The 10,879-nt window shown below is 37.2% G+C and overlaps 1 protein-coding gene across 2 annotated transcripts; it reads right to left on the reverse strand.

Moving 5' to 3' along the window:
• Window positions 1-5,102: 5,102 nt before the first annotated feature.
• Window positions 5,103-8,640, reverse strand: LOC107789758 (eukaryotic translation initiation factor 5). Of its 2 annotated transcripts, XM_016611631.2 has the most exons (3): window positions 8,482-8,630; window positions 7,730-7,847; window positions 5,103-6,977 (listed from the first exon to the last, which is right to left on the reverse strand). In XM_016611631.2, exon 3 carries the CDS (start codon window positions 6,657-6,659, stop codon window positions 5,322-5,324), a length of 1,338 nt encoding a protein of 445 aa, XP_016467117.1. In that variant the 5' UTR covers window positions 6,660-6,977; window positions 7,730-7,847; window positions 8,482-8,630; the 3' UTR covers window positions 5,103-5,321. The 2 variants fall into 2 exon arrangements, with proteins under 2 accessions (XP_016467117.1, XP_016467116.1); XM_016611630.2 differs by lacking the exon at window positions 7,730-7,847 and having other exon boundaries at window positions 8,482-8,640.
• Window positions 8,641-10,879: the final 2,239 nt, after the last annotated feature.

Consider the following 10,879-nt stretch of genomic DNA (forward strand, 5'->3'; position numbering starts at 1 on the left):
ATATCGGATTTTTCAACACTTAACCCGAGTACGCACTCGTCACCTCGCATACACGACCTTCACGTATTTCAAATACTATAACAGTACCAAAACATAAGAGGAATTTTCCCCACACAAGGTTAGACAAGGCACTTACCTCAAATCAAGCTCAACCACTCAATAAGAACTCCTTTTCCTCGACTTTCCGACTCCGAATGGCCCAAATCTATCCAAAAGCAATTACATACTATAAATATAACTATAAGAAACTAATCTAAATAAAGAAATCACGACTTTACCAAGAAATTAGGAAATCACCCAAAAAAGTCAATTCGGGCCCACGTCTCGAAATCGGGTAAATGTCAAAAAATACGAACACCCATACAACCATGAGTCCACCCATACCAAAATTACACAAATCTGATACCAAAACCTCGATCAAAACCTCAAAATTTGGCCTAAGGTTCTTCCACCTTCCCCCCCCCCCAATTTCTCAACCCAACTCCTTAACTAAACGAAGAAATTAATGATAGATTAGTGGAGGATAATAAAAAACGAGCGTAGAGTCCTTTCCCAATTGTTTCCTCTGAAAATCTCTTAAAATTTCGCCTTAATCCGAGCTCTCTAGGTTCAAAAATAGGGAATGAAATTAATCCCTCGAAATTGGCCCTTTTCTACCCAGCGAAGTCGCACCTGCGAACCCAAAGTCGCATCTTCGGCTCTGCACCTGTGGTATTTCCATTGCAGATGCGGTTCTCACTTAGTCTAGACACGTCCGCTTCTATGGACCCAAATGCTCACGCGCGACCAAGGAGCGTTTCTACGCACGTGCTCCTGCGCACGTACTCCTCCGGACCATGTCCGTTTCTGTGATCAACATGCCTCCCTAGCATTTCCGCTTCTGCGAGCTTGCACCTGAGGTCAATCTTGTGCAAGTGCGATTGCACCAGAACTGGTGCACTTCAGCCATTCTCACAAGTCCAAAATTGCTCCGAGTTCAATCCGAATCACACCCGGGGCCTCCAGGACCCCGCCCGAATATACCAAGAAGTCCTAAAATATCATACGGACTTAGTCGAGCCTTCAAATTACCTCAAACAACGGTAAAATCACGAATTTACATATTGATACAAGCCTAATGAACTTTAAAACTTCTAACTTCTACATCCGACGCTGAAACCTATGAAATCAAGTCCGGTTGACCTTAAATTTTGCAAAAAAGTCAAATTTAACATTGCTAACCTAATCCAACTTCCGGAATCAAAATTCGACCCCAATATCAAAAAGTCCTCCCTCGGTCAAACTTTCCAAAATTCATCCAACTTTCCGACTTTCGCCAATTAACGCGAAAATGACCTATTGACCTCCAAATCAACATCCGGACACGTTACTAAGACCAAAACCACCCTACGGAGTTATTGAAACTATCAAAACTCTATTCCGGAGTCATCTTCATACAATTCAAATTACAGTCAATTCTTACGACTTAAACCTCCCTATTAGGGACTATGTGTCCCATATGACTCCGAAACCAAAAATAAAACCTCCCAACGAGCCACATAACAAAATAATGAGATAGAGGAAGCACTAAATAGGGGTTCGAGGCTAATACTCTTAAAATAACCAGCCGGGTCGTTAAAGGATTGATATTTAAAAGTGTCAACCGTTGTGAGAGTTAGCCGCATTGGCGGAGGTAATGGATCCTCAAGAGGAGTGACCTTTTCAATTGGATAAACAATGGTGCTTATATAAATTGTCCAAGTGAATTTGTTAAGTGGATTTACATATAAATAAGATGACTCCTTCACCTGTGCAACTGACACCAAGTAAGTGCGGAAAGGATCAAATAGATCTTCAAAATGCATTATTTCAGCATTGAACACGATGGCCTGAACTTGATTTTCCTATAAGAAAATAAGATGCAATTAGATTAAAATCATATTAAAATAAATTGGAGAAAAGTTACCAACAAAATATACCAAATTTTAATATGAGCAAACTATAATATATGAGAAAATAAATGGATTAATTCAGTTATTGTTGGCAAATTTATAAATTTAAAAAACAATACCTCTTTATCCTGTAGAGTCATGAGTTGATATTTTTTTTGTTTTCTCTTTGTCCTCTTTGGAATGACCTTTATCAACTACTTCGATCGTATAGTTCCATTCTTCTGTTTTGGGACTGATCATGTTGATAGTTAACCTCAGTAGCTTTTTGGTCGCTTTTGAACCTTCTCTGTCCAGCCCGTTCGGCTGCTACGGCCATCCCTTCGGAGACATTTGGTAAGGTCATCCTCACCCTGTTGAATCGAGCTAAAAAGTCCCCCAGTCCTTCCCCTGGGGATTGTCTGATGGCGAAGATATTTTTACCCTTGTTTCAGCTTTCTTGGCCCCGGCATGTGCCATTTCGAACTTGTGTGACATCTCTTTGAATGTTTCTATGGAATAGGCCGACAATTGTGAATACCAAGTCAGCACCCCTCACCTCCTTTGAGGGTTTCACCAAACTTTTTCAATAACATGGAGGATATCTGTTCTTTGGTGAGGTCGTTGCCTTTCACTACGGTGACGTAATGGGTTACATGGTTCTCGAAATTAGTTGCCTTGTCATAGATTCTAAGGTACGAGGGCATTTTGAAAGTTTTTAGTATGGCATGAGGATATGCTTCTTCCCTGTACGGTTGTTTCACGAACCTGCCGGTGTCTCTTTTTGGTAATAATTTGGAGGCACTCGGTATCTTGTCTACCCATTCTTGGTGCTACTTCATCTGTTCCTTGAGTGCCTTGTTCTAGTTCTCATTTCTTCCATTCTTTTTAACACGACGGTGAGGATGTTGTCACTTGTACTGTTAGCAATTGTATGGATGTTACCTGAAGTAGGAGGGTTCAGCTGGTCGTCTCGTCCATTCTTACGTTGTGTTGTAGGGATCCTTAGGGTTTCCTCGGTCGTACATGAGGCTTGCTTACTCATCACGATGACCAAAGTGTCCGTTAGCCAAGCCTCTTAGAGCTTTTTCATAGCGGGTGGTGCTCCTTCTTCCACGAAAGTGGAAGCCTCTTTTTCGTTTGGTTTGGTTATGCTACAGAAGGGTGTTGGCCACTTCCCTAATCTGGGGGATGTCGTGGGGGTTACTTCTTCATCTTGAGTTTTGTACCCTTCATCGATGGCACTCATTAGGTTGAGCGGGACATTGTCCGCTGGTCTTGTTCCTTTTTCTTTATTACTTGCCATGGAATCCTTGTATACAAAGAGAAAAAGGGTAGCTTTACAATACGTTAGGGTGACAGGTTATGAGATATTGTAGATCTGAATGAAAATTGATAGTTCGACTATAAAATCCCCACAGACGGCGCCAAACTGTATGACCTAAAAATTTGACCTAGGTTTTTATACAACCAGATTTATAGAAACATAGGGTTAATCAATGTTAAAATCAATATTCTATAGCAGATCTAGCACTTTTAGGGAGAATATTTAATGTGTAGAATCGGACAATATTATCTTTGAACAATGATGGAGCAATAAAAACTTACAAATATAAAATACAACAATAAATGATAAGTAAATGGCATTTAAGTAATAAATGAGACAAAGTTCACCCGATAAGGGTGAGATTTTCCAATATGCTTTCTACCAATGATGGATGGTGGTAAACAATTGAATATTTCGATTTTTCTTGGATCGAGAGAGAAGGATGAAAGGAAAAAAGTGTAAAGTGAGGCTTTATTCCTATTCAATAAAGAGAGAATCTTGCACAGAGAATGTCAATGATATTCTTTACAAAAAATTTCGATCCCTTTTTTCAACTACCTCTTTTCCTATTTATAATACATGGGCCATAAAACTCTAGATAGTACAACAGAAAGGAATGATCCATCGAAATATTCTCTAAGGAATCTAAAACCTGAAACTAGTCATCGCTTCATATGAAGGCTGGTGCTCGTCCTCGTACTCGTCTTCAGTTAGACCATCTCGACCTCGACAATGATTTATCTTCTGCACCTGACCTCGACCTTTTGGGGTCAAGTTGACACGTCACAGCCTTCAAAGACCTTATCGCCGTTGACCAGGTCAAACTCCTAAAAATAAAGTTTTCGCCTATACAGAACAAACCTTAAAATAATAAAAAGGTTTCAGATTAATCATAGAATATGCTTCCACAACCGAAGCCCATAAAGCTAAGAAAACAAAAAATACTAATCATCATCGACTTTATTTTCTACATTACCTGATTAGACTTATTTTAAATTTTACTTATTGGTATAGATCATCTTAACCTGATGATGTAAAAAGTTAATTTGAACTCCTCAAAGATAATAATTCTTAATCTTTGGAATTAGTAAACTGATGAATGAGGTTCTATAGTAGGTTGAAATTGTCTGTTTATTTAGCACGGAGTTTTATTAGTGTCAAACCATTTCACATAGTTCTACTTCAAACACAGTTATGAACCTGGTCCAAGGAGTCCCAAAGTACATTAAATCTTCGAAGGAGTTACAGCCAACTCCTTGTCCCCTATCTCTTTCCCTATTGAAAAACCAGTGCTAGTTATTTTATTCTATAAATGCTAACCAAGTGATACACCGAGACCATGGGTCATGTGCAAGACTTCTATCCTTAACTATGTACCGGCTAACGACCTCATTGTGTTAGTCCATATATTGTTTTCCTTCTTTGGGCCCAGGTCGATAGTAGCCATGGTAGCAAACCCATGTTTAGAAGAAGTAAAAGTTGTTGAAGAACAAACTCTAATTTGCCATGTTCTAATCTGCTACATTGTCGGCTTTCACTGTTTTGGATACTTGTAATGACCAATATTATTACATTCATCGGCGATTGAAGTATGTAACTAAAGTACGTAACTAACAAGCGTAAATGTTTGAACGAGTAAAGGATTTGAAGGAAAAAATAATTGAATAAGCAAAGGAAACCTTACAGGTTCTGGTTTGCCTATTCAAACACAACTGATAACACACCTGGGAAGTCCAATTACTAAAAAATATGAATGTGAAGTTGCTATATGATTTCAGAAAACCTAGTTATAACATCAATAACCATTAACGGATATACTTTCGTTTCTAATCGTCATGAAACGTTAGGGAATATTAAAGAAATAGTACTAAATAAAGGAAGTTTTATTCATGTAAAGAGTTACAAAAGGAACTTCCCATGAGTCTGCAACACAGACAAACAGACAACACAAATATCACAAAATAACAAACATAAACAGATAACACAAACACCATAAAATAACATAACATGTGAATAACCAAATGGTAGCATCTCAGGCAAAGCAAACTAGCATAAGACAGCAAAACGGATAGTTGACACTTGGGATATCATTCCTCCTCGGACTCGGATTCAGCACTCTGTAGCCATTCAACAAAGGGTTTGACATTCTTCCAAATTTTGGAGTCATTGTTCCCAGTAGCACCCTTGCCGTACCACTGTACTATATATTCCTCCTCCAACACATCAGCATCATATAAAGCTTTCAAAACCAGAGCCACTTCCTTCAGTGCAACTGGGTATTTCCCACAAAATTCTTCTATAGCACGAAGCAATCGTAGCTGTGACTCCTCATCTTGAGAAACAGCAGCAAGGTAACTTTTCTTCTTAAGAACCTCCTTGGCAAATCCTTTCTCAATGCCATCCAACAGTGCCTCATACAGAGCAGTGATAACTTCCTGAGGAGACCCAGAGAATGAACCCAAACAGGATTGCAATTGGCTGGCAGCAACTCCCTTTCTTATATTTGTTTTCACCTCCTCAACGAGCCTCTCATGGTTTGTCTCTCCATTCTCGGTCGTATGATTCTTAGATGGCACAGCAGCAGCTGCTTTAGGACTTTGGGCTTGAGTAGCTGCCTTGGACTTCTTCTCTGACTCAATTGTTGAAAGCATAACCATTTCAGCAGTTGCAGCATTTAACTGTTCTTGTATACGCTGCTGAGCAGCTTCTAGTGATGTATCAGTCTGCCACTGGACATCATCATCATCATCTTCTTCATCCTCCTCTTCTTTCACATTAACATGGTTTCTAGGTGGTGAAGCACGATCCTCATCAGAGCCACCATGTTTCTTTTTAGAGCTGGGTTTTGCACTAGCATCTTTGGAGGAAACCTTTTTCTTCGTCTTCAGCTTCTTCTGCTCTTCATCAGCAGCCTCACCTTCCTTCATTCGCTCCTTCTCAGCTCTTCTCATTGCCTTCTTGTCCTTGGAGCCCTTCTTAGGCTCAGGCGGGTTCTTCAGTATAAAAGTTGTCAGCTTGTCCCTCATGTCCACATCAGAAAGGAAACCACATGCAGCGCATTTCAGTTGGATCATCTGAGTCTTAGTTATTATGACCTCTGTTTCAGGGTTTCCACAACCGTAGCACTGCACATATTTCTTAATAAAGTTCTCAAGAAGACCAGCAAGTTTAGGAGTTTCATGAGCTCCATTGACAAGTGCAGTTCCAGTTTTTTCATCAAATTTTGACTGAGCCCCAAGCTCATTTCCAAAATATTTTGTGGTATAGGATGGGGGCCTTGCTAAAGCTTTGGCAATGTCAACCATGTTCACCACATTTGTCTTGATTCCATTCCCACGCCCCTCTATCTTGGTAATCATCCTGGGCATCTTATACCTGTAGAAGGCATCATCACTGTTGCTGGCACCAATATTTTGCAAAGCCATCTTTGATTCAGTGAGATATTCCCAGATGAAGTGTTAGGAATCTTCAGTGAATTCTTCAGCAGAACAATTGTACAGTGTGTCGGGAGAAGGTTGTGCCTTACAGCAACCACAGAAGTCAATGTGTTCTTCCTGTAATGATCCGAGATGCATAAAGTCAACCCAACCTGAGAAATGACGGTTCTTTTTTCTTGAAGTAGGACAATACTCTCCAAGCAATCCAATGGATCCCAAATAGAAGATGGCTTGTTCGGACATAAAAGAAGTTTCACTTAGACCACTACAACTTTGGAACTCCACAAAAGTCACACTACCTGCAACCTTCAAAAAGAAGAACCACGAGTCAAATACGGGCAGAGAAGCCAAAAGTACTACACTACATTATACTAATAAATGAGAGGTAAAAGACAATAATATTGACAGACAGCAGACTGTTCCACCTTTAAGATTCAAAGTTGAGTTCCTTTATGTCATAGCTGTTTGAACAACTACATATTCTATAAAAAATGGCAACAAATGGCAAAACCCATAAAGATGAATAAATAGATCAACAAAGGTACACCGTGATAAATTAATCCGCCAAAGACCATCAACATGCCCTTAGATCATTTATCAGTCTGTATATAAGCTTCTAAGTTGCATACTCCAGAAACACTCGAAGAGAAATCCAAGACTGCAAACTTTCAAAAATTATTTGTCCCCAATGCCCGAATTCTTTACGCTTCCTTAAACTGAATCATCGATAGCTGAAATTCTTTATAATTTGCAATAACATAGTCATATTTTTTTGTTGTAGGGGGAAGAAGGGGGGGGGGGGGATTCACGTGGAATGCTCCATTCCATGACCATCTATATGAATAAATTAGGCACTATGCCATCAATAACGGAGCTAGGAATTTATACTTAAAAAAACAATAGAATATCTCTACAGGTTTGGGACTTTTGACTTACAGCAATTGAGCTTGTAACTTAAAACAATTTCTGAACCCACTTTGCCACTTTCCTTATGTAAGGGAGATTCAACAGTTAAAGTTTTAAGTAATAACCACAAAAATTTGTTTCTCTCTACTTACAGTATAATTTTTCAACAACTTCCGCCACCTACCTCCGCCACCGCATGCCATAGAGCCATCCAGTGCTTAGGTAAGATATCCAAAACATCCCTTCCTCAATAATCATAATCTAGCTCAGCTTAAGAAAAGAAACAGCACAAATATAGGCAACAACTATCAAATAAGCTTTTAGAAACAATTTAACTTTAAACTTTGATTTAACCCTTATTGAGAAGATTTATAGTGTATGGCTTGTTTAAGACCACAAGTTTCAGTCATCTAAATTCTACTATCGTTTTGTATAGGGAGTACAAAACCAATCATCAATACCGAACTATTCTGAATCCGAAATATGAACTACCATCCATATCCATTCCACTCTATTTCACCTCAATTCACTTCGATTCTCAAAAAGACTGTCTTTAATTCCAAATCAGGCTTCCTTTAAAGCTAGAGATTTTCTAAAATAAAAACCTAATAATCTCACTGATCAGTTACTAAATCCTCGATCAATCAACTAAAATTCAATCAATCAACTAAGTAAAATAAATCGGAAAGGAGACGACTAAAATAAAATAGATCAGAACGAAGATGAACTTATATATAACATAAATAAATACGCAACAAACGTCGATTCAACAACTCCAAAATTACGTTAATCAAATTGATGAAAAAAGCTAAGAATAAGATTTAAAAAAAGAGCTACAATGCAGCTTTCATGATGAAAATAGGTAAACGACATACAAAAATAAGAAGAAAAAGTAATCAAATACCTTATAGATTGGAACGAGGCGGAAGAATCTGCAATACAATGAAAAGAGGAGCGAAATTGGTACACGTAAATTAGGGTTTAATATAGAGGAAAGGGGGAAGTGATGAGGAGGAGAGGCGGCCCTAGAAGATTGTTTATATAGGGTTGGGAAGGGTATTATACCAGATACTTCTCTGCCTCTCTACGCCTTAAAAATTTTATTTTCGGATTTCGACTAACCTAATTAATCTTGGCCGTTAATTACACCGACATGTAATTTTTATGCAAAGACAGATTGGTTAGTTACGGAAGTAGAGTATGATTTGGTTGCCAAACAAGTGGGGGTTTTGCATTTATATCCGGTTTTGAGTCACACAATTGAACCTATATTTACTTTGCAAAAAAATTGCAAGTTTATCCACTTTATGATTAACTTTAGACTTATCGGGTCTAAAGTTAAAAAAATTAGTCTGAAGTAAAAAAATTACATTTCAGATGCATTTAAGGTCAAATAGGTCTGAAGTACAACCAATGGTTTCATGCACTTAAGGCTAATAAGTCTGAAGTGAAAAATTGCACTTCAGATGTACTTAAGGCCAAAAGGTCTGAAGTGCAACAAATATTTTTCTACACTTAAGACGAATAAGTCTGAAGTGAAAAATTGCACTTCAGATACACTTAAGGCAAAATAGGTCTCAAGTGTAACCAATGGTTTCGTGCACTTAAGGTCAATAAGTCTGAAATGAAAAATTACACTCAAGATGCACTTAAGGTCAAAAGGTCTAAAGTGCAACAAACGTTTTCCTACACCTAGTGCCAATAAGTTTGAAGTGAAAAATTGCACTTCAGATGCACTAATGCCAAAAGGTCTGAAGTGCAACCAACGTTTTCATGCACTTAAGTGCAAATTCTCCAGAAACAGAAATTTGTTCTTCGAATTTTATCGATCCAATATACGATTTAACATCTAAATCTACCCCAAATGAGCTTAAATTTGAAACATAACCTCCAAATATCATCAAGAACAAACACCAATTATCAGGTTGTCGAAACAACAATAAATCTAACGAACATATTTTGCAATTAAGAAAAAGAAGAAGAAGAAACTCTAAGCAATAGTAAAAAAAGCGCCACAGCAGCTCACCACTGTAAAACATCATAAACTACCTTAAAATATGTTCACAAACACCATATAAAATCACTATAAGAAGAAGAAGAGGAGGAGGAGCAGGAGGAGGAGAAGGAGGAGAGGAAAAAAGACCTAAAGTTGTTTAAAAGTGGGTATAAAAAGTAAGTACAAGTTAAATGAGGGCGACCAAATAGGGCGCCCGAGCAATCTTTTCAAAACAAGTTATGTAAGATTGTTATGAAAATAAATAATTATACCAAAATTGTTATGAGATGAGAGATGATAATATGATTGTTATGTATAGATTATCTATTCAAAGGATATTTTTATCTTTAGATTTTCATTATTCTTCTACTATTAATAAATATATTCTTATTCATTTTATCGCAAATAAAATAACTCATGTTGGTATTATTATTAGTTATTTAAAAATTAATGCGGACAACCAAACCTTATACTTAGTAATTAGAAGTTAGAACTATGATAACAGTCGATTAAATGTTGAATCAACAACAACAATAATATATTCAGTGTAATTTTACAAATGGAGTCTGGAAAGGATGGTGTGTGTGTACGCTTTACCCTAAAGATAGAGAGCAAATGTTGCATTAGCTATTTAGAAATTATTTTCTCTTATATGACCAGCCAAATATTACTCCCTCCATCCCCATTATATTATTCTTTATTTTTTGAGATTCAAACTATCTAAACATTGATCTATATTTTAAAATTTTTCTTTTACCATATTGACATGAGAAAAGTTACGGTACTTTTCAAATTTCATGTGGTTTTTAAATATCTCAAAAAATTTAATTATAATATTAAATTGATCAAATCAAATGTAGCTTCGAAGACTCTCAAAAAGTAAAGAATGACGTACTTAGTGGGAAGGGAATATTACTTGTGCAAAAATTTTATGTGCGTCCCATTGGCGTCTAGACCGTGAGATAATAAGGATTCAAACTTGATATTTCACCGTTAACTGCTACCTTGCATCTGCCTTATAACTTTGCCCATTACAGCTTATAAACGAAAATACGAAAAAAAATTCACCTAATCTCTTTTGTAAATGCTAGGAACTAGAGATTCAGATATTTTCAATAAGCCAAAACTGTAGTTAATTTTTTTTTTCTTTTTATTTATTCTGTTATTTGGGTGAAGCTGTATTCTCTGTAGCTGTCGCTTGTGCAAGTTTTTGTTCGTTATAGCAATTGCTTGTGCAAGAACGTAATCTTTTTTCTTTCTTTTTCTTAACGTAATCTTTTTCAGTTTACTGTTAATTAGCAATCGC

The sequence above is a fragment of the Nicotiana tabacum genome, chromosome 21, assembly GCF_000715075.1.
Source record: "Nicotiana tabacum cultivar K326 chromosome 21, ASM71507v2, whole genome shotgun sequence".
In the NCBI taxonomy this organism is placed as follows: domain Eukaryota; kingdom Viridiplantae; phylum Streptophyta; class Magnoliopsida; order Solanales; family Solanaceae; genus Nicotiana; species Nicotiana tabacum.

Coding starts and splice junctions, on each gene's coding strand:
- LOC107789758 (XM_016611630.2), bottom strand. CDS start 6,659: ATGGCTTTGCAAAATATTGGTGCCAGCAACAGTGATGATGCCTTCTAC.